Consider the following 21955-nt stretch of genomic DNA (forward strand, 5'->3'; position numbering starts at 1 on the left):
TGCTAACAACTATTATTATTATGATTTAACACATGCCCAATGGGACTCAAACTCACAATCGCTTGATTAGGCCATGTGCGCCTCAATGTATTATTAGGACCCTGGGTCAAGAAAGTTGTTTCCAAAATTAACTCGAACCCACAATCACTTGATTAGAAGTCAATGTATTATTAGGACCCTGGGTCAAGAAAGTTGTTTCCAAAATTAACTCGAACCCACAATCACTTGATTAGAAGTTAAACGCCTTATCCATGAGCGCCGCATGATTTAACACGCCCACTATATCCATGAGCGCCGCATGATTTAACACGCCCAGTGGGACTCGTACCCACAATCGCTTGATTAGAAGTCAAGCACCTTATCCATTAGGCCATGAGCACCTCATTTATTAAGCCATGGGCATTTACTAATTATTCTAATATATTATGAGTTCAAATTCTTGTTAATGACGACATTTTAAATATTTTATATTAACATATTATTAATTAGTGACTTGAGAGTCATTTATTTCCATTGAATTTAGCCACATCAACATATATAGCAGCTTAATTGGTGATGTTAATAATTTTACTTTAGTATTTTATTTGTAATAGTATAAGAATTAAATTGATCAATTTTATGCCAAAGACCTTGTGGTCAAGCGCCTTATCCATTAGGCCATGGGCGCCTCAATGTATTGTTAGGACCCTGGGTCAAGAAAGTTGTTTTCAAAAGTGAAAATCACGGCGTGAACAGTCTTCTCTTTCAGACTTTCACACCCACCCCTTCTCCACTCTACTTTTTTTTTTCTCTTTAAAAATATGATATTATTATTCTAATGTGTTTTAAGGTAATGGTAAATTATATATAATGCTAACAACTATTATTATTATGATTTAACACATGCCCAATGAGACTCAAACTCACAATCGCTTGATTAGGCCATGGGCGCCTCAATGTATTATTAGGACCCTGGGTCAAGAAAGTTGTTTCCAAAATTGACTCAAACCCACAATCACTTGATTGTGCAACTTATCCATGAGCGCCGCATGATTTAACACACCCAGTGGGACTCGAACCCACAATCGCTTGATTAGAAGTTAAGCGCCTTATCCATTAGGCCATGAGCGCCTCATTTATTAAGCCATGGGCATTTACTAATTATTCTAATATATTATGAGTTCAAATTCTTGTTAATGACGACATTTTAAATATTTTATATTAACATATTATTAATTAGTGACTTGAGAGTCATTTATTTCCATTGAATTTAGCCACATCAACATATTTAGCAGCTTAATTGATGATGTTAATAATTTTACTTTAGTATTTTATTTGTAATAGTATAAGAATTAAATTGATCAATTTTATGCCAAAGACCTTGTGGTCAAGCGACATGAAGTGACTTTCTCAATTGGAAGGTCATGGGTTTGAGCTTCAGTGGGGGCGATATTGACTTATTGGACTTTGATACTTTGAGAAAATATATTTGAATAGATACTACCTGTAAAAGGGTTAATAATACTCAAAGTGATTAATTTTATAATACATGTATTAAATTAAATATTTTATCTAAAAACATAATAAGTCACAATCAAAGTTATATCACTCATTTATGTTTATGTTTTTAATGCTAATCATTTTGTACATTATGCCTTTAGAGTTGTATTATATAATTTTTTGGACAAAAATACCCCTATTTTTTGTACATGGGCGTGTCACAATCATGTCCCTCTCTGGAACATAGGGATAACATGGTCGTGTCGATCTCTTGGCATCCTATTTTGCTTGGTACGTTGACGACCGCCTAGGATATCGTATTTGGAGTCGAAGTTGAAACCTACACTAGTATAGAACTGCACATCCGCCACTGTTGTAAATAACTTTTCGCAACTGTTGTACAATAGTTACGGATCGCATAGTCACTAAAAGTCGTTGACTTTCCGCCACTGTTCCACAACAGTGGCGGAAGGTGAAATTGCTTAAATATGATTTTTTTTTTTATTAACTCATCTTAGGTATTTTATTTTCCATGACATTTAGGGCTGTGCAAAAACTGACCCACCCGAATAACCCGACCGACCCGAACCCGATTCTACACTATTTGGGGCAATCCGAACCCGAACGGCATTACCCGAACCGACGTGACGAAACTAAGCCGGTTAGAAGGAGGCGGGTTGGGGGTTATAAAATCTCCCCGAACCCGTCCGACTACCCGAATTAGGGTAAGGGTTCGTATACCCTAAGGTATACGACGTCGTCCTAGCGGTGTATATATGTTGCGTTCGATGGAAACCCTAGCCATTCCACTCATTTGCGCAGCTTCCTCTTCTTTCTTCTGACCTCTGAGAACTCTCTAGACTCGTTCTCTCGTTAGTTCTTACTTCTTTCTTAGTTTCTTCTCCAGTTCTCTGATTCTGTGAGAGTGTGAGACTCTGAGTTCTCTCGTTCTCTCTGAGTTTCTTCTAGAGTTGTAGACTTGCTCAGTTAGAGACTGAGAGTGTGAGTCTCCGGTGGAAGCTAGGTAATATTGTTCGGTGGAAGCCCTATTCTGGACGACCGGTGGCCGGTGCGGTGGATTGTAGAGTGCTGTCACGGTCTAACGGATTTGAAGCCCTTTGTTCTCGGGGGTTTGATTTGGAGAAACGAAGTAATCTCTAAACCCTAATCTTAGACATACTTAGATTATACTCTTATATGTTGTGATACTTTGGTGTTAGTTGTGATTGTATGATTCTGATGACTGTGACAATGTGAATCTGTTGAGAAGTTCCGGATTGCATGTCACTTGTCCCTTATTTGTGAATTTTTGATCCTTTGATTAGGTTTTCTATGATTATGTCATTTATGTGAACTGTGACAATGTCAATCTGTTGAGAAGTTCCGGATGGCATGTCACTTGTCCCTTATTTGTGAATTTTTAATCCTTTGAATCTTTGATTAGGGTTTCTATGAATGATGAATCTATGATTATGTGGACTGTGACAATGTGAATCTGTTGAGAAGTTCCGGATGGCATGTCACTTGTCCAGTTGTCCCTTATTTGTGAATTTTTGATCCTTTGATTAGGGTTTCTATGAGTATGTGGACTGTGACAATGTCAATCTGTTGAGACTTTTTAGAATCACTTAGTTGTGATTGTATGATTTGTATGTATTGTTTGTGGAAGCCCCTAAGTCCCTAACCCCGGCTGTTGGATGTTGCCTGTGTTGGTGAAAATGGTGGAAGCCCCAATTGTAACTACCAACTGTGAAATCCGGTAAAATGATGAATGTACAGTTCAGGCTAACAGGTTCCTGATTTCTGGATTTCTTTGTCACTTTGTGTGATTAAATGTGATACTGTGATTGTATCCCTATATGTCTGTATAGATTATAACTTAAAAGTTATAAATTTATGGATGTATGACCCTTAATAGTTAATTCCTTAAAGTCCCAACTATGAAATTTAGAAAAATGATGAAGTTAAGAGGTGCCTGTCTTCTGATTCTGGATTTCTCTAGTTCTCTCAGTTCTCTGTGACTATATGAATATCTGATTTTGTTCAATATGTTTCCCACTGAGTAGTGACCACTATACTGATAGTATTCCATTTACTTAGATGGAAAATATCATAGAGTCTGGAAGTCAACCTTCTAAATCTTCAATTGATGGGTCTACAGTGGTGGAAGGCCAAACTGTTGACACAAATAATCAACAGAATGTGCAACCTACTACTGCAGTTCCTGAGAAGAAGAGGAAGATTGTTGACTCCAGATCTCCAGTGTGGGATCATTATGAAAAAATTAAGGATAGTACTGGTGTTACTATCAAAGGCAAGTATATATATTGTGTCAAAATATATCAATGTCAATCTAAAAAGCATGGTACTACCTCCTTGAGAAACCACATGCTTAGCTGTTTGAAAAACCCCCACTCTAAAGACACTAGACAATCACTGTTAACCTTTCAAGCTATTACAAATTCTGATGCATCTTCTGCTACTGTTGGTGAGTTAGGAACTTGGGTCTTTAACCAGGAAGTTATTAGGAGGGCCTTGGTTGAAATGATTATATATAATTGATGAACTGCCTTTTAGATTTGTGGAGGGTCCAGGGTTTAAGAAGTTCATTCTGGTGGCTTGTCCTAGGTTTAAGATTCCATCTAGATGGACAATTAGTAGGGACATCAATCTGATTTATGAAGAGGAAAGATTGAAGTTGAAATGTGTTTTTAGGGGGAACACTCAAAGAGTCAGTATTACAACTGACACTTGGACTTCTATTCAGAGAATTAACTACATGGTAGTGACTGCCCATTTTATTGATGAAGAGTGGAAGCTTAACAAGAAGATTATCTCATTTGTCCCTATTACATCACATAAGGGTGAGGCTGTAGCAAAAGTCCTTGAAACCTGTTTACTTGATTAGGGGATTAGGAATGTGTATAGTATAACTGTAGACAATGCTTCATCTAATGACACTGCTATAGGTTTTTTAAAAAAGAAATTGAAGTCTTGGGGAACATCTACTGTGAAGGGCAAGTATATTCACATGAGATGTATTGCTCATATTCTGAACCTTGTTGTCCAAGATGGCCTGAAACAATGTGATGCTTCTGTGAAGAGGGTAAGGGAGGTTGTAAGATATGTGAGGAGTTCACCTGCTAGACTTAAGAAATTTAAGGACTTGGCTGAGTGGAATGGGATTGAACAGAAATCTTCTTTGTGTCTAGATGTTCCAACCAGATGGAACTCTACATATCTTATGTTACAATCTGCAATTACTTATGAGAAAGTGTTTGAGTCACTTGAAGAAAGTGATACTGCCTACAAATCAGATCTGTATGATGTTGTTCCTAATTTTCTTGATTGGGAGTCTGTGAAGAGTTTGGTGGAGATCTTGAAATGTTTTTATGATATGACAATAAGAATTTCTGGTTCTTTATATGTCACTTCTAACACTTTCTTTTCTGAAATTTCTGATTTATACTGCCTCTTGAATGGCATGGTGGAAGCTAGAGGGTCTGTGAAACTGATGGGGGAAAATATGAAGGCTAAATTTGAGAGATATTGGGGGGATATAGATAAAATAAACTTGATGATATTCTTTTCAAACATTCTAGACCCAAGAGACAAGTTAGAGTACATGGCAACACAGATGAATCACATGTATGGTGAGGAAAAAGGTAAACCATACTATGAGAAAGTGATTGCAGCCTTGAAAGAGTTGTTTAATGATTATGCTGCCTCTACTCCTGTCAGTACTCCTACTGATTTTTCACAGTCTACAGTTGCGAGGCCCCAACATTTGTTAAAGTCACAGATTAAGAAACAAAGATTGGAGAGTGGGGGAATGAAAAAAAAAAAAACACAAAGTTAGAAATTTACCTTGCTGAGGCAATAGTTGAAGAGGAAACCTCTTTTGACATACTTAGATGGTGGAAGTTGAATGCTGAAAGGTTTCCTATCATTTCTAAGATAGCTAGGGATGTTTTAGCTATACCAATATCTACTGTTGCATCAGAATCTGCCTTCAGTACATCTGGTAGGGTTTTGGATCCTTTTAGGAGTTCATTAACTCCTAAAATTGTGGAAGCTTTGGTATGTACGCAGGATTGGCTTAGGCTATCAAATACCCCATTATCAATTGAGGAAAATCTGGAGGAATTGGAGAGATTTGAACAAGGTAACACATTCTATTCTATTTTTTTTTAACCATTTGTTATTTCCTATTTTCCTTATAATTTTTTGTTGTTGCAGAAATTGGTACTGATGGTGGCAGTGGAACTGGAAGGAGTGGTGGTTCTACACTTGCTACAATTCCTGTAATGCTATGCTTTGTACTTTATACTTTATACTTTTGTTTCTGTTTGAATGTATTCTGTAATACATTTATGCTGTTTGCTTGTTATTCATGACTCATGAGGCTTGCTTGCAGCTGGCTTGGTAACTAATTAAATTAGTTGCTGCCATTGTAAGTTGTTACATTGTTGGTAAGTTGGCACATTTTACAATTTTTTTTATGTTTTATACTTTTATTATATTATGGCCATGATGAAAGCTTCCACCAATGATCTGAAAAATAAGGGATTAAGCTGGTATGTTGCTCCATTCTCATGGGGATGTTGTAGCAATTTCCCCTTAATCCTAACTTTGATATGGATAAAAAGCTTACTGAGCCAAGTTTATAATTGTCTAATGATATTTTGTTGCTCAATAACTTATTTTTGCTATTTGGCATTTTGGCTTATTGCTAACTTTGCTTATGTTTTGAGTGTTTACAGGAAGATGAAGAACAATAGGAAGAGATTAGGAACTCTAGGAAGACTAGGAACTTGGAATATTCAGTACTTTATTCAGTTTTTTGGCATGTAATTGCAATTTGCAATGATAATTTTTTGACTTAAGTGCATATTCAGACATTCAGTAGTATTTTTGCATGTAATTGCAGTTAGAGTAATATGTAATTGCATGTATGTGATATTAACTTTTTATATTTACAGTGTTTTGTTCAATTTTGTAGTTATTTCTTTTATTTCATTATTAATCTACTATCCGAAATTGATTCGGATATCCGACCGAATTGACCCCAACCGAAGTTCAGTAAAACCGAATAGATTTCATAGATTAAAAAACGAAATAGGATTTACATAATGATATCCGAAATCCGAAAGGGTTGCCTATCTGCCCAACCGAACCGAACCGACCGATGCACCCCTAATGACATTTGGAAATGACTGTTCAACTAACAAGATAAAACTACCCTCATATGATTTGATTGTATCTAGCATAATTTGAGGATAAAATTTATCAAATAATGCTTATTTAAATATTGCAATAATGTGTATTATATTATTATAATAAAACATATAATTATAATATTTTAATTTAAGTTTTAAAATTTATAATATTTTAATTTATAATTTATAATATTTTAATTTATAAATTTCTATTACTTTTATTATCAGTATTATTTATGTAGTGACATATTAGTCTTTATGCTCATTATTCCTTATAATTTCAAACCCAACCAAATAATTGAATAAATATTCCTAGTAATTTATTTTCTATCAACCAAACAATGGAATCATTCTTCCCAATAATTTTTTCCATGAAGAAATTTAAATTTCATCCGTCGCTAGAAAGGGAAAAACCGATCGCTAAACCGTATAGCGCTAAAAGTTGACTCGCTAAAGTTTTGTGACCCAATTTTATTCCATCGCTAAATTTAGCGATGGATTTTTCCGTCATTAAACTTAAAAAATTCGTCGCTATTTTCCTCAGGTGACAATTTTTTCGTCACTAAACTAAAAACATCCGTCGCTAATTACCTCTCGCGACGATTTGTGTGAGAAAATTTGCAAGAAAATAGTGACGGACGCTTCTGTCGCTAATTGTAGCGACGAAATTTTTCATCGCTAAATTATTTTTGCCGCTATTTCACTGTCATTTTTTATTGTTAAAAAGTATTTAGCTACAGATTTATTACAATTTTTTGTTCATTGCTAAATTTTTAAAATTAAAAAAAAAAAAAAAAAAAAAAAAAAAAAAAAAAAAAAAACTGACCACTAATTAATATCGCAGGCATGTATTAAATCTATAATATAATCCTTCAATAATATAATTGTAAATATATTATATTAAGAAATTCAAACTCAATGCCAATACCAAAAGTATAACAGTGTAAAGTGTTACATCGTTAAAAACGATACCAAATATATTGATACACATAATCTAATCGTCTCCTAAGTTTTTAGGATTTGAATTAGCAGAATGTTCAACTTGAGTATTTGGAGGTCGTGGCATAGAAGTGAGTAGAATACCGTTGTGACGCAACTCGTTCATCAAACTTGTAATCTAAGCTTGCATTTGAGATCTTTTAGCTCGTAGTTGAGCCTGCACCTCAGCCTGTCGATAGAATTAGTTAATCTATTTGAGGATGGAATTAGTTATGAACACTCTATACGGGTTTACCTCGTTGTGATTCTTTGACAGTTAGGATCATAAAGTAAAATTTAACTAATGCACACTTTTGGATACTAATTGCGGTTTCTCTCCTCACTTTATATATATATATATATATATATATATATATATATATATATATATATATATATATATATATGCGGCGGGGTCTTCCCGTGCGGCGGTGCGGCGAAATTTCAGAATACACCAACAATGTTAACAATATAGACCAACAGTGTAAGGAAAACACACCACAATGAAATGCAATAAAACATCAAAAAATACACAACAGACCCAAAAAAATACACCATATAACTCACCACCCCTAATGGTGTATTTCCGAACACTGTATGGTGTTTTGACTCACACCTAATATAATTATTGTCATAATCTCAAATTATTTAAATTTTTTTCTCAAATAGTTTCAAAATTTAAAAACTATTTAATTTTGGGCATCTTTTCTGCAATCATTATTATGTGGACCATGGTCCATTCAAGTTGTGTGGACTATATTTTGTATACTATAAAATAATGTACATTCAGTACAAAAATAATGTACATTCAACACAAAAATAATGTATATTGTATTCAGGGGATGTACATTAATGTACATTATTTTTATACTGAGTGTACATTATATTGTATAATATATATTCAATACAAAAATAATGTATATTTAGTATATTAAAAATATATTTTATATTATGACCTACATAACATTGTGTGTCCCATGATCCATACAATAATTTGCCTCTTTTCTGGGTTTAGTTTTAATAAAAAGTTACCAACGTAAGAATTTCATTTTAGTGAAATGAATGACCAAAAATTCATACTCCGTATTAGTTAAAAAGATTGAATGTTAGCCCACAGAAAGCACATGCGAAATGTACACAGGTAACACAGCACAGATCCATTTTTATTGAGTTTTTGGGCCTACACTTTCATTTTAGAACTTTTGAGGCCCAAGGTCCAGACCAAGCTAAAAGGCTTAGCCTAGTAGTTTTCCGCCAATTTAGCTAAGCTTATTTAATTGGCAATTATCATGGAACGTTATGTTGTGGAATCGCGCCCACCTTTTAAAAGGTGGGCACGGTTCCATATCCATAATTTCTATATTGTAGATTCATAAGTTTTATACTGTAAATTTATAAAATCTATACTTTAGATTTATAATTTCTAAAATCGTAGATTCATAATTTAAATATAGTAGAATCATAATTTCTATACAATAGATTTATAATTTCTATACTGCAGATTCATAATATCCGTACTGCAGATTCATAATTTCTAAATTGTATAGTTATCAAATTATGAACATATAGTTCTGTGATTTGTGAAAACAGAGTTCAACAATTGGAAATATGAACATATAGCTCTATAATTATGAATCTACAGTATAGAAATTATGAATCTACAATATATAAATTATGGATATGGAACCGTGCCCACCTTGCAAGTTGGGCACGATTCCACGACATAATTTGGCTTATATCATCAATAGTTATTGCGTGGACCGTGATCCACACAACTGTGTGGACTACAGTCCAAAAACGACGTCGTTTTGCTTAGTTTTATTTTTTCGCCCGCCCAGCTGCAACATACATTTTAACAACTCATAATGTACATTATTCTAAAACATAATGTACATTATTCTAAAGCATAATGTACATTATTTTAACATAATGTACATTATATTACCTCAGATGTTTCATTATTCTAACACGTAATGTACATTATTTTAACACATAATGTATATTATTATAACACATAATGTACATTATTCTAAAACATAATGTACATTGTTCAAACACATAATGTACATTACTCAAACACATAATGTACATTATTTTTACTCATAATATTCATGACGATGCTTTGGACCGTGGTCCACACAGCTGTGTGAGCCGTAATTTTCCTTATATCATTGACCAAGGTCTACACAGCATTATGGATCTTGGATCGAAACAACAAGGTAAAGAATTCATACTTGTAAGATATAGAATTTCATAACAAAAGACACAAAAAATCACAACACAAGACACATACACATGTTATATATTTACTTATTTTTCAAATCTGAGTTAGATACATAATTTCACAACACAAGAGTGACAAGACACAGAAATTCATAACATAGGACACAATTACTAATTTGTTCCAGGTACAAAATTTATACTATTAAGGTATAAAATTTCGTGACACAAGACACAAACTCACAACATAAGACACATACAAATGTAATAGAGTCCATAGTACATTGTGAACCTTGGTCCATGGTATAAGGATTATTGTATTTAATTTATACAAGTATATAGAGTAGCAAAATTTATTATATTGTTTCATTCAAAAAAAAAAAAAAAATCTTGCTAAACTTTTTTTTTTAATTACTCATATGTATATCACTTAATCGGGCATTATGCAACAAAAGTAGAGTAGAATAGTGTTATTTTTTTGTTAGACCACAAAGTATTTTTAGTAGGCACTAATTATATGACGTACCATTAATAATCTCATATTATATTTAGATTAATTCTCATTCACATTCGGTTGATTCATTTAATTTTGAGATAAAGTACTGGTTATATTAGGTTTTCATATGAGATGGGATTTTTAAATTCTCAACGTTTTTAAGTACGTGATGAAAATGTATGATCACTCACCAACGTAACAAAACTGATGGAGTATAGTTGTTTTTGAGATAACATCATATCTATCTTGTAGGTGTTTGCTAAGTTAAGAGTGGAATCCCTAAAAGCAATAAGTTCATTATTAATTTTTCATTCATCTCCATTGTATGTACTATCGCACCATCACAAAATTTAATTTAGTAATTTTCAAATTATATTAAATTATTAAAGATCCCCACACAGCTAATTTGATTATGAACTAACTCAATGTAAATAATTTTCCTTAGATCGATTTCAACAAATGTACAATAAAGTCTCATCTAATTATGTGAGTTGTTGGGACTAGTATACTAATCCATAAAGTAGTGAACTACTGTACAAATGGTCCCCATAAAATATATGTTATTTTGTATCAATATTGTGCCAAATGATGTGCAAAATGGGCTTCCTCAGGATACTTCATAGTCTGACAAAAAATATTGTGCCAAATGATGTGAATTTTGACGGGTTTTGTTAACCCAAGGTATATACTAGGGATTAGAGCAAATTATTGTGTGAACCGTACTAAATTCTCTATTGTGGCCTTATCTATGTGGATCACGGTCCAAGCAATAAGAACATCCATAATAGTTAAGTTTTTTTGTGGTTTTTGTAAGTGTGTTTAAGAAAGAGAATATGGGAGGCAATTTATATCGTGCACCACAACGTACATAGCAATATGCGCCCAGGCACAAAACGCGCGCGTTTCATGCTGACATCACTTTGTCCGTCCGAACAGACCAAATCCCATTATGTGTATTCAGTTAAAAATTTATGTGTATTGTGTTATGAGTTTATGTGTATTCAGTTAAGAGTTTGTGTGTATTATGTTAACCAAACCTATTATGTGTATTCAGTTAAAAGTTTATGTTTATTGTGTTATGAGTTTATGTGTATTCAGTAAGAGTTTATGTGTATTATGTTAACCAAACCCCATTATGTGTATTCAGTTAAAAGTTTATGTGTATTATGTATTATGTTAGATTATGTGTATTCTGTTATGAGTTTATGTGTATTCTATTATGAGTTTATGTTCATTCGAAACAGATATTTTTTTTAACAACTTCACAAAACGACGTCGTTTTGGGAGGCGCACAGTGCTATGTGCGCCGTGGTGCACGGTATAACGATTGAATATGGGAAAGAAGAGAAAAAACATTTTTTTTAAAATGATTTTTAAAAAAAAAGTATGTCAGCGTGCCCAGCTGGCGCGTGTACCGTTGGGCGCACTTGTGTCACCCACGTGACTGGCAGATTTCTTCAATGGATCCCACATTTTTGCAAAAAAAAAACTCCTTCCTTTCAAAGGGATCTAATTTTTCTTTCACTTACCTTCTCTCTCTTCCATATCACTAAGCACGGTTTCAAAAACCTCATAATATGGGGTGTTCAATCGGTTAACCGTTCGGTTAACCGAACCGAATTAACCGATGTTTTTTTTCTTTAACCGTTAACCGAAACGAAGTTTGCTCTTCCGAATTAATCAAATCGAACTTTTTTTCTGTTAATCAGTCGGTTAACCAATTAACCGAAATTTTTAACCCTAAAATTTAAAATTATTAAAATAACTCCTAAAATAATAAATCTAATTAAAATAAAATACATATCATAATAAATTCATATCAAAATATACAAAAACAATACCGTAATAACACTATAAAATTAGGGATTTGATGTTTTGAGCAGATCGGGTTAGCCAAATTAGTATTTATATTTAATTATTTATATATATTAAAAACTTTGGTTAACCGTTCGATTAATTCGGTTAACCGACCTTTCGAACCGAATTAACAGTTAATCGAAATTTTAAAATTCCTTTAATCATTAACCGAACCGAAAAAGTTCAGTTCGAAAACGGTTAACCGAACTTTGTCGGTTCGGTCAGTTAACTAAAAATTATCCGAAGTTTACACACATCTAGTGCTAAGGATGCTCTAACTATTGAGAGATTAGTACCTATATTAGGTCACAATAGAGGATTTAGTAAGTCAATAATTATTTAGTAAACCCTAAGCACAAACGGTGCGTAACTTACTGGCTGAAATAGCACAAGAATGCTTCAAAAAAGAAATTAGATTCAGCACTATTTACAAGTAGTATATGTTATATATTTTCTCAAATATTCGCAGCTCAAAGAAATAATATCTTCGTCACAGGATTTGATCTTATAACCATCCATTTGGAATGGTAATATATATGTCATCACACTACATAATAGTTGACATGGATCTACTAATATTGTTGAAGCAAACCAATAAGATTTCCATTTTTGATTTTTTCTATACATAAGGTTTCTCAGCTTACGCTAGATTAATCATAAGCCGACCTCTAGAAGTACTCCTACTCAAGAGTCTGGAAAAAGTAAATCGCGAGTAGTCCAAACAACCTCATATTCAATCCATGTCGTTAATTTTGTGTATAAACAACCTCATATAGAAAGCAAATTCCGAGATTTAATGTAACGTAACATATATACTTGGTTGGAGTGACATTATCCGGTGGTCCCTTAAGTTGGGTAATGAGTGAGTGGAATGGATATGGGCAGGAAAGGGAAGTAGGTGCTGCTGCTGATGCCTGCATTACTTGTTTGGATAATGGATATGATTACAAAGTGCAATGAACATAGGCGTTATGGGCATGACAATTGTACGTACTGTTATTGAGTGTTTTTCTTTCCATGCATCAATAAAGCAACTCTATCCATACTTTAGGGATATTTTTGCAGATTGCAGGACCCTAGGGTCCCTAGCTACCTATTTATTTTCTTCTTTTTTTTCCAATTTTATTTCTTACTGGATAAGATTGTGTATTCACGCCAGGTCTTTTTCATTTTCGTTGGAAAGATGGGTGTCATATATATATATATAAAGGAATTAAATTTATTTTCACCTATTTGATCATTGCCACCAACATGTAGGGTTTGGTAACCGTACGTCCTTCCATGGCTAGTGGAGTACTAGTAATGTACTATTTACAATCAACTGCTACTAGTGGCATTGGCAAGTGGATCGGATAAGCTTCAAACTCCATAATCATAATTCATAATTTACGGACTTTGAGTCATCTCTAAAGTAATCTTGCATTATTTAAAATATAATATTGGTTATTGTTTGATAATTAATATGTATAAATTGAATAATGTTCATTTGACAAAACATACAAGGGAAACATATATAGAAACATAGTAATATCAATGAAATTGTAGAAGGTGTTCACTTGGCGCTGCCAATCTGGGAAATTAGTGTCAGTTAACCGGATAGGGAAGTGGGTTGGGGCAGTTAAATGAACCAACGATATGGTTGTAGAAGCGGAAGCCATTGAGGGAAGGGGAAAAAATAGAGATCTTCAGGAAATTCTCAGTTAGAGAAATATGGCTCAGATACCATGTAGAGATTGTGAAAAGGCTTGTATTATTAAGTTAGAGCAATAAGCTATTTCTACAAGTACAGAGAGATAAAGTAGGTAACAAAATAACAATAAGGAACTATTCTACAAGATGAAACTAAGCAACAAAATATAATAATACATTAAATCATTAATCCTTTAACACATGTGTGATAGGTGTTTAATTGTATTACTCTTGTTGTGTATTAATTGGTCATTTTTAATTTAGTATTGTTTTAATTGTATTTAAAGTAACCAATTGTTGAATATAGTGTGCTCTTAAAAAATTATGGATGAGCTCATTGAGAACATTAATGTGTTTTGAAGGTAAAATTGACAAATTCAATGGCCATTTGGAGAATTTGGAGAAAACGAGCAAAAATGTGATGGAAGACAAAATGACGCTATCATGCAGGGACATCACACACGTGACAAGGTTCATGACTCATGAGGAACAACTTCAGAAAGTCATTCTTAGCTATCACAAGCCTCATCACGATGTGGCAATGGCTCGTGAAAAAAAAATATGCAAGAAACTTTCTGCTACCATGAGCAAGTATCACGACGTGACAAAGAGGGCGTGAAGCAATCTCCTGCAAGGGGTGTTCAACTATCACTAGAGGTCATCACATCGTGAAGTCGTTCGTGATGCACATAATTCTGTGAGTTGATTAAAGTCATTACAAGGCTTGTCACGGCTTGACGTGCCTCGTGACACATCATCATATTTTGGAACTTTAAATAGGAGAAGTCAAATTTTTATCAGTGACTTTTTGACCTTGGAGCTTTTTGGAGACTTGTGGATTCTTGCACTTTAGAGTTACTTTTCCTTGAAGAAGAATACCTCAATACTTATTTGAAATTCCTTTAGTCTTTAGAACCTTAGAATTCAATTTCCAATTTCAGTTACAATTGTAATTCAAGTTTTAGTTAGAGCATTCCGAAAAGGAGCTTTTGACTAGGTTTTGAGGGATTTTAGGTGAGGTGGAGGAAAAAGAGGGAAGAGAGAGAAAGGGTTGAGATGTCTTGTAAAGATGGAGATTTTGCAGAGATAGTAGGTCCCATTGTGGGAGAGAGAGCTGCACCTCACGTGCATGAGGAGCAACTCTCACGCCCGCTTGGGCTCGTAATTTATTTATTTATTTTTGTGGGCGCGTAATTTATTTATTTATTTTTAGATATTAATTTCTTTTTGGGAAAATTGTAAAAAATGCCCCTCTATAATATGTCAATTATCAATGTCACCCCTGAATTATGAGTGGTGTAAATGTTGCCCCTCAATTATCAAAATGGTGCACATATAGCCCTTCCCATAACGGACCTGTGGTTCCCCGCGGCTGTCCATCGCCGGTACTTCGAATCGAGGGAGGGAAAAAATAACTAAATTACATATTTACTCTGACTTAACGGTGTCCTACACTAACATGGAACCACATTTTCGTTACGGGAGGGGCTATATGTGCACCATTTTGATAATTGAGGGGCAATATTTACACCACTCATAATTCAGGGGTGACATTGATAATTGGCATATTATAGAGGGACATTTTTTACAATTTTCCCTTTCTTTTTTTTCTTTTTCTTTTTTTCTCCCCTCCCATGTTCTCTTTTCTAATCGCACCTGTAAAACCTCCTTAAAATTTTCACACTATTGAGGATGTCTGCATCCATAATGGTGGAGTTATTTTGTAGTTTTTGAGGAGTTTTTGTAAGTGTGATTAGGAAAGAGAAGATTGGAGGGGAGAGAAAAAAAGAAAAAAAAAACAAAACAAAACAAATTTAAAAAATAATAATAATAATAATAATAATATTCAATGGATCTGTCAAGCGCCCGGCGTGGTAGTTGCTGTGCACGAAACGCGCACTACAACTGATCTCTCTTCATTTATTTATCTTCCCTCGTGAAGAGAAATAACTCATCCCTTGCAGAAGCTGCTGACCCCCCCTCTCTCTCTCTCTCTCTTGCATCTCTCTTTGCCAACATGGCTTTAACACCTCAAAAGGCGTGAATAAACTTCACATTCACCTCTGATATTGATGCTCTTAGATTCAAATTCATTTACATTTTTTAAGTAATGATTGGCGATTTGATTTGTAATTTCCTTTTCAATTAGATAAGTTAGTTAGTTGTAATTTTATTTTATTGCACTTTTACTTATTGTCTTGCTATTTTGATTCTTTGCTTTGAGATTGATTTGAATTGCTATTTTTATTGTGAATCTATTGTCATTTCTATTACAATCATGTGTGAATAATTCTATTAAGAGGGAGATAGAGATGTAGATTTGATTCATGGAGATGTGACCTTGAAATAGTTGAGAACGACAATCTCATCCCTATAAATACTTCAATCAATGTGATAAGAACACATTAACAATATAAGCAAATTTGTAACCACAAACCTCGAAAGGTACAGTCTTTCATGGGCTTTAAAGTAAAGCTGAATTCTTAAGCTTTAAACTCAAGAAATCCAATCGTTATGCTTTAGAATAGATGAACACGGTTTTATATTCATAATTACTGAACTATATATTTATAATTATAAAGCTATATATTCATAATTTTTGAATTTCATATTCATAATTATTGAACTCTATATTCACAATTACAGAACTCTATGTTCATAATTACTGAACTATATGTTCATAATTATAAGCTATATATTCATAATTTTTGAACTTCATATTCACAATTATTGAATTTCTATATTCATAATTACATAACTATATGTTCATAATTATGTTCACAACTCTATGTTCATAATTATAGAACTATATGTTCATAATTTTTGAACTATATATTCATAATTATGAACAATTTTGGCAGCATAATTTGCCCAAGAAATCTATTTAAGCTAAAAGAAACTCACAAGTCACACCATCTCATTTATGGACTCTTTTACAAGGTAATATATCTTCTATACTTTCTCTAACTATTGCAACCAAAAGAGTTAATATTCCACCATTGGAGTTCAATCCTGTGATCTTCCCTCAATGGGAGTCACAGAGGTGCGATTTGAGCACAAAGTGCTTGGCAGAATTTTATTAATATTTAATTTTTCACAAATGGTAGGTTTTTAAAACTCGGGATGAATCATAATAACATTATATATATATATATATATATATATATATATATATATATATATATATATATATATATATATATATATATATATATATATATATATATGAGTAAATACCCAAAATGGTCCCTCGACTATAGCTAAATTCACAAATTGGTCTTCGACTTTCATTTTCAACCAATTAAGTCCTTAACTTTGTAATTTTGACACAATTTAGTCCTCCATCTATTTGACCGTTTGTTGACCGTGATAGACGATCTCCAGAAGAACCTTCAGCTCTCGTCGGAGCACATGGAGGCCTCCAGGATGACGTTGCACTGGTTCGGAAACACGTCGTCTTTTTCCCTTTGGTACGAACTCAACTACATTGAATCCAAATGGAGAATGAAGAAAGACGACTGAATTTGGTAGATTGCTTTCGGCATTGGGTTAAAATGTAACAGTGCGGTATGAAAATGCAACCAGAACCTTAAAAAATCGATGATGGACCATGAAATTACATAAATATCCTCAAAAATCACAGTCAACAAACGGTCAAATAGACTGAGGACCAAATTGTGTTAAAATTACAAAGTTAAGGACTTAATTGGTTGAAATTGAAAGTCGAGAACCAATTTATGAATTTAGCTATAATCGAGGGACCATTTTGGATATTTACTATATATATATATATATATATATATATATATATATATATATATATATATATATATATATATATATAATATGGAAGGGTTCAGGTACAGGATAGCTTCCCGTGCGGTTGTGCGGTCAAATCAATGAAAATTTAAAAAAAAAAAATGCGCGCGTGATTGGAAGAAAGAAGCATAAGCTAAAAATGGTGCACCTTAAGTAATAGAAACACGCACCTAAAGTGTTAGATCTTAAGCACAAACTCACGCACATTAAGTATAAAATTCACACACATTAAGCACAACCTCACGCACATTAAGCACAAAACCCACGCACTTTAAATATTAATTCACAGACTTTAAGTTTCAACAACTACTGACATTAAGCACAAACTCACGCACATTAAGTACAAAACCCACGCATATTAAGCACAACCTCGCGCACATTAAGCACACAACCCACGCACTTTAAGTATTAACTCACATACCTTAAAGTTTCAACAACTACTGACATTAATCACTAACCTCACACACATTAAGCACAAACCCTACGCACATTAAGCACAAACTCCACTCACATTAAGAACAAATCTCACGCACCTTAAGCACAAAAGTCCACACTTTAAGTTTTAATAACTACTCACGTTAAGCACAACCTCACGCACATTAAGCACAAAACTCACGCACCTTACGCACAAACCTCACGCATCTTATATACAAAACTCACGCACATTAATCACAGATCTGCTCACCTTAATTTTGACCTAGATGCAAAAATTACAAAATCGCCACCGTATTTTTTTTTTTTTTAATTTTGACAATCCTAGACGTTGATTTAAGCGAGATTAATGACCCATATTAAACCGCACAACTGCACCTGGGCACCCTAACCGCACTAGAACCTAATTCTATATATATATATATATATATATATATATATATATATATATATATATATATATATATATATACACACACACACACAACAAGAGTTAATAAAAGGATTTGAGTATGTAGAATATTATACGAGTTAATTCCAGCAATGGTCTTCCGACTATAGTGATTTTCCAAAATTAGTCCTCGACTTTTAATTTGGACACTTTAGGTCCCTTGACTTTTAATTTCTTTCCAATTGAGATCCTTTCGTTAGAATACGGTTCATTAGACTTTAAATGAAGGGTAAACTTGTCCTTTCACCTGCCTATGTATTATTCTTCGTATTTCTCCCTTCGTATTTCGCTGTTATATATACCTTGTAAACATCTCAATAATAAAGGAACGCACACACGAGTAGTCAGCAAATGGGGAACGACGAGGAACATTTTAAGGTTTCGACTAAGATTATCTTCATATATATCGCGTATACAATGAAGAAATACTAAGAATAATACATAGGCATGTGAAATAATGAGTTTACCCCTTCATTTAAAATTCAATTAACCGTATTCTGACGAAAGAACCTCAATTGGAAAGAAATTAAAAGTCAAGGAACATAAAGTGTCCAAATTAAAAGTCAATGACTAATTTTGAAAAATCAATATAGTTGGAGGACCATTGCTGGAATTAACTCATATTATACTCTGTAACACATTATTGTGAGAGAAGTAAGTCAAAAGCTCAATTAATTCAAACTAAAATATAGGCACTACTTCCCAACAATCACAAGACTGCACGTGCAGGAAGCCTACACAAATACACTACAGTCGTTATATTATAGACCGCGGTGCATGTGCACCGCGGTCAAAAACGACGCCGTTTCTTTAAGTAAAGAAACGGCCCGCCGTTAGAGTTAACGGAGTCCGTTTGTTTGGTATATTAAACACCAACTGACACTACAGTATATCCAAACCGACACTGCAGTTATATCAAAATGATACTGTAGTTATAGTGAAATGAAACTGCAGTGTATATAAACTGAAACTGAATAACATTTCACATATTTGAGTGTATATTGTACAATGAAGCTGTAATTATATCAAAATGATCATGTAGTTGTGTTTTAATGAAACTATAGTGTATATAAAATAAAATTAAATAACATTTTCACATATTTGAGTATATAAATATCGAATGAAACTATATTTATATCGAAATGAAACTGTAGTTGTGTTCAACTGAAACTGCAGTGTATACAAAATGACACTGAATAACAGAGTTACTTTTTACAAAAGGGTGCGAAACGGCGGAAATAAACACTGTTAATTTTCATTTAAAAAAAAAGACGCGCGGTGCATAATCGATTATGCACCGCGGTGCATAATATAATTTGCCAATACACTATGCACTACCATTGTTTTTTTTTTTTTTAACTATAATAATAATAATAATAATAATAATAATAATAATAATAATAATAATAATAATAATAATAATAATAATAATAATAATAATAATAATATCTCTCCAAAAAAAATAATAATAATAGGGGAATTTTGTAATGCATGATGTTTGGTATTGGGAAACAAGACAGCCTTGCCCGCACACACACTCACGGATCCAAAAGCCATAACCACACACTATACATTTCTCATTTCTTCCAGCCGCAAATTTATTTTATTTATTTGCTCCATATCTTGCTAAATTTATTTTATTATTTCTTATTTATTTATTTATTTATTAGATACTTTTATAATTACACATAGGTCAACAGGTTTGAACCTCAATTGGGGCATTGACTATTCGTGCTTCAGTATGTTGAAAAAGTATGTATGGACATATACTATATTGTAATAGAGTCAATAATACTAAAAAAACATAGGTCAACTAGTTAATGAGAAATCAGTAAATATAAGTGGATTTTTAAAAAAAAAAAAGTTAAAAGAGAAAATTAATGTTCTTTAACTAAATAATGCAAATTAAATTGATGTGTATTAGTAAAATTCAAACTTGGCACTTTGTCATAATTTTAGTCAAGTCTTTTTAGAGTTAATAATTTAGAAAAACAAAAAATTAATGTTGTAGTTTTATCCTCTCTCTCTCTTTATTTTTTTCTTTTTTTCTTTTTTTTTTTTTTAGTTCATAGAAAAGGATCAATTTAGAAAAATATCAATTTTTAAAAATATTTCTTTTTGTTTGATTTTCGTTTAACTTTTATGGTTTGCACATTGAAAGTCCTACATATACTTTTATTATAGAATTTTAGTAGAAAAGTAAACTATGGCATGTACTTAAAAAGTTAAAATGAAACAAATTCATGTGTGATGGATTTAATTAACCCGGGGGTGTGCCCGAATCAATAAATCCGGATAAGAACGTAATATAATAAGAATAATAAGCGAATAATATAGAACGATGTCGTAAAGGTCGCTGGGGACCGTATATTATATTAATTGCCGTAGTGTTTGGGTATTACAAAGATCCGATAGGACAAAGTGCGTAATAAGTGTAGAATATGTAATGAATCGCCCTTTGTTAGGACAAGGAGGGGGGTTTTATACAAGCTAACCCCCCAACCGCCTCCCCCTAAATCGGGGGGTGGTTAGATCTCACTTTGACCGGGCCCGGGCGGACCGGGTCGGGTCGGGTCCCGAGCTCGGGTGGGACCGAGCTCCATGTAGGTCGGCTCGGGTCGGGGCACCTCCATGGTGCTCCGGGTCCGTACTGGTCTTGGGCACCTCCATGGTGCTCAGGGTCCGCGTTGCTCTCGGGCACCTCCATGGTGCCCCGGGTCCGTGTTGCTCTTGGGCACCTCCGTGGTGCCCCGGGTCCGCGTTCTCTCGGGCACCTCCATGTTGCCCCGGGTCCGTGTTGCTCTTGGGCACCTCTGTGGTGTCCCGGGTCCGTGTTGCTCTTGGGCTCCACCATGGTGCCCCGGGTCCATGTTGCTACCCCGGGTTGGGTCGTGAGTATAATATATCCATCAATGTGCTTTTTATATTACATTTTATCTGTCATAGACTTAATACACGATTTGATCTCTACTATTTGGATTTAAAGACTTTGGTCATCCACTTCCTAACTTAGCTTGCTCAATTTCATCCCCAACTATACAATTGTTAATCAAAATGATCCTAATCATGCCTATTTTGGTTTAGACAAATAACTGTACTATTTTAATAAAAAATGCATAGTTGAGAATAAAATTGAGCAAGTTTGAAAGTCGATGTTCAAAGTGATGAAATCCTAATAGTTGAATGACCAAATTGAGTATTATTTCCCTGTTATAAACTAACTCTTTGTTTTTTGTTTACTTTCTTTAATATTTTTTTAATTATTTTTAAATTTAATAGTATTTTTAATATAATTTGTAAATATATAAATTTTAT

At 33.5% G+C, this 21955-nt stretch overlaps 1 protein-coding gene and 2 non-coding genes across 3 annotated transcripts; 1 reads left to right on the forward strand and 2 right to left on the reverse strand.

Annotated features, from left to right (window-relative positions):
• Positions 1-307: 307 nt before the first annotated feature.
• Positions 308-380, reverse strand: TRNAR-UCU. Its single transcript has one exon. It is a non-coding gene; the product is annotated as a tRNA-Arg (tRNA).
• Positions 381-1037: 657 nt separating this feature from the next.
• Positions 1038-1110, reverse strand: TRNAR-UCU. Its single transcript has one exon. It is a non-coding gene; the product is annotated as a tRNA-Arg (tRNA).
• A 2469-nt stretch (positions 1111-3579) lies between these two features.
• LOC109184735 (zinc finger BED domain-containing protein RICESLEEPER 2-like) lies at positions 3580-6333 on the forward strand. Its single transcript, XM_019334773.1, has 7 exons — positions 3580-3797; positions 4057-4360; positions 4463-5215; positions 5437-5644; positions 5719-5783; positions 5897-5904; positions 6243-6333. Exons 1-7 carry the CDS (start codon positions 3580-3582, stop codon positions 6331-6333), a joined length of 1647 nt encoding a protein of 548 aa, XP_019190318.1.
• The last annotated feature ends 15622 nt before the right edge of the window (positions 6334-21955 follow it).

This window comes from Ipomoea nil, unplaced genomic scaffold (genome assembly GCF_001879475.1).
Source record: "Ipomoea nil cultivar Tokyo-kokei standard unplaced genomic scaffold, Asagao_1.1 scaffold1286, whole genome shotgun sequence".
NCBI classification, from domain to species: Eukaryota; Viridiplantae; Streptophyta; class Magnoliopsida; order Solanales; family Convolvulaceae; genus Ipomoea; species Ipomoea nil.

Coding starts and splice junctions, on each gene's coding strand:
- LOC109184735 (XM_019334773.1), top strand. CDS start 3,580: ATGGAAAATATCATAGAGTCTGGAAGTCAACCTTCTAAATCTTCAATT. Junction 4,361..4,462: donor AGGGTGAGGCTGTAGCAAAA/GTCCTTGAAACC, acceptor TTTTTAAAAAAG/AAATTGAAGTCTTGGGGAAC. Junction 5,216..5,436: donor ATTATGCTGCCTCTACTCCT/GTCAGTACTCCT, acceptor ATCATTTCTAAG/ATAGCTAGGGATGTTTTAGC.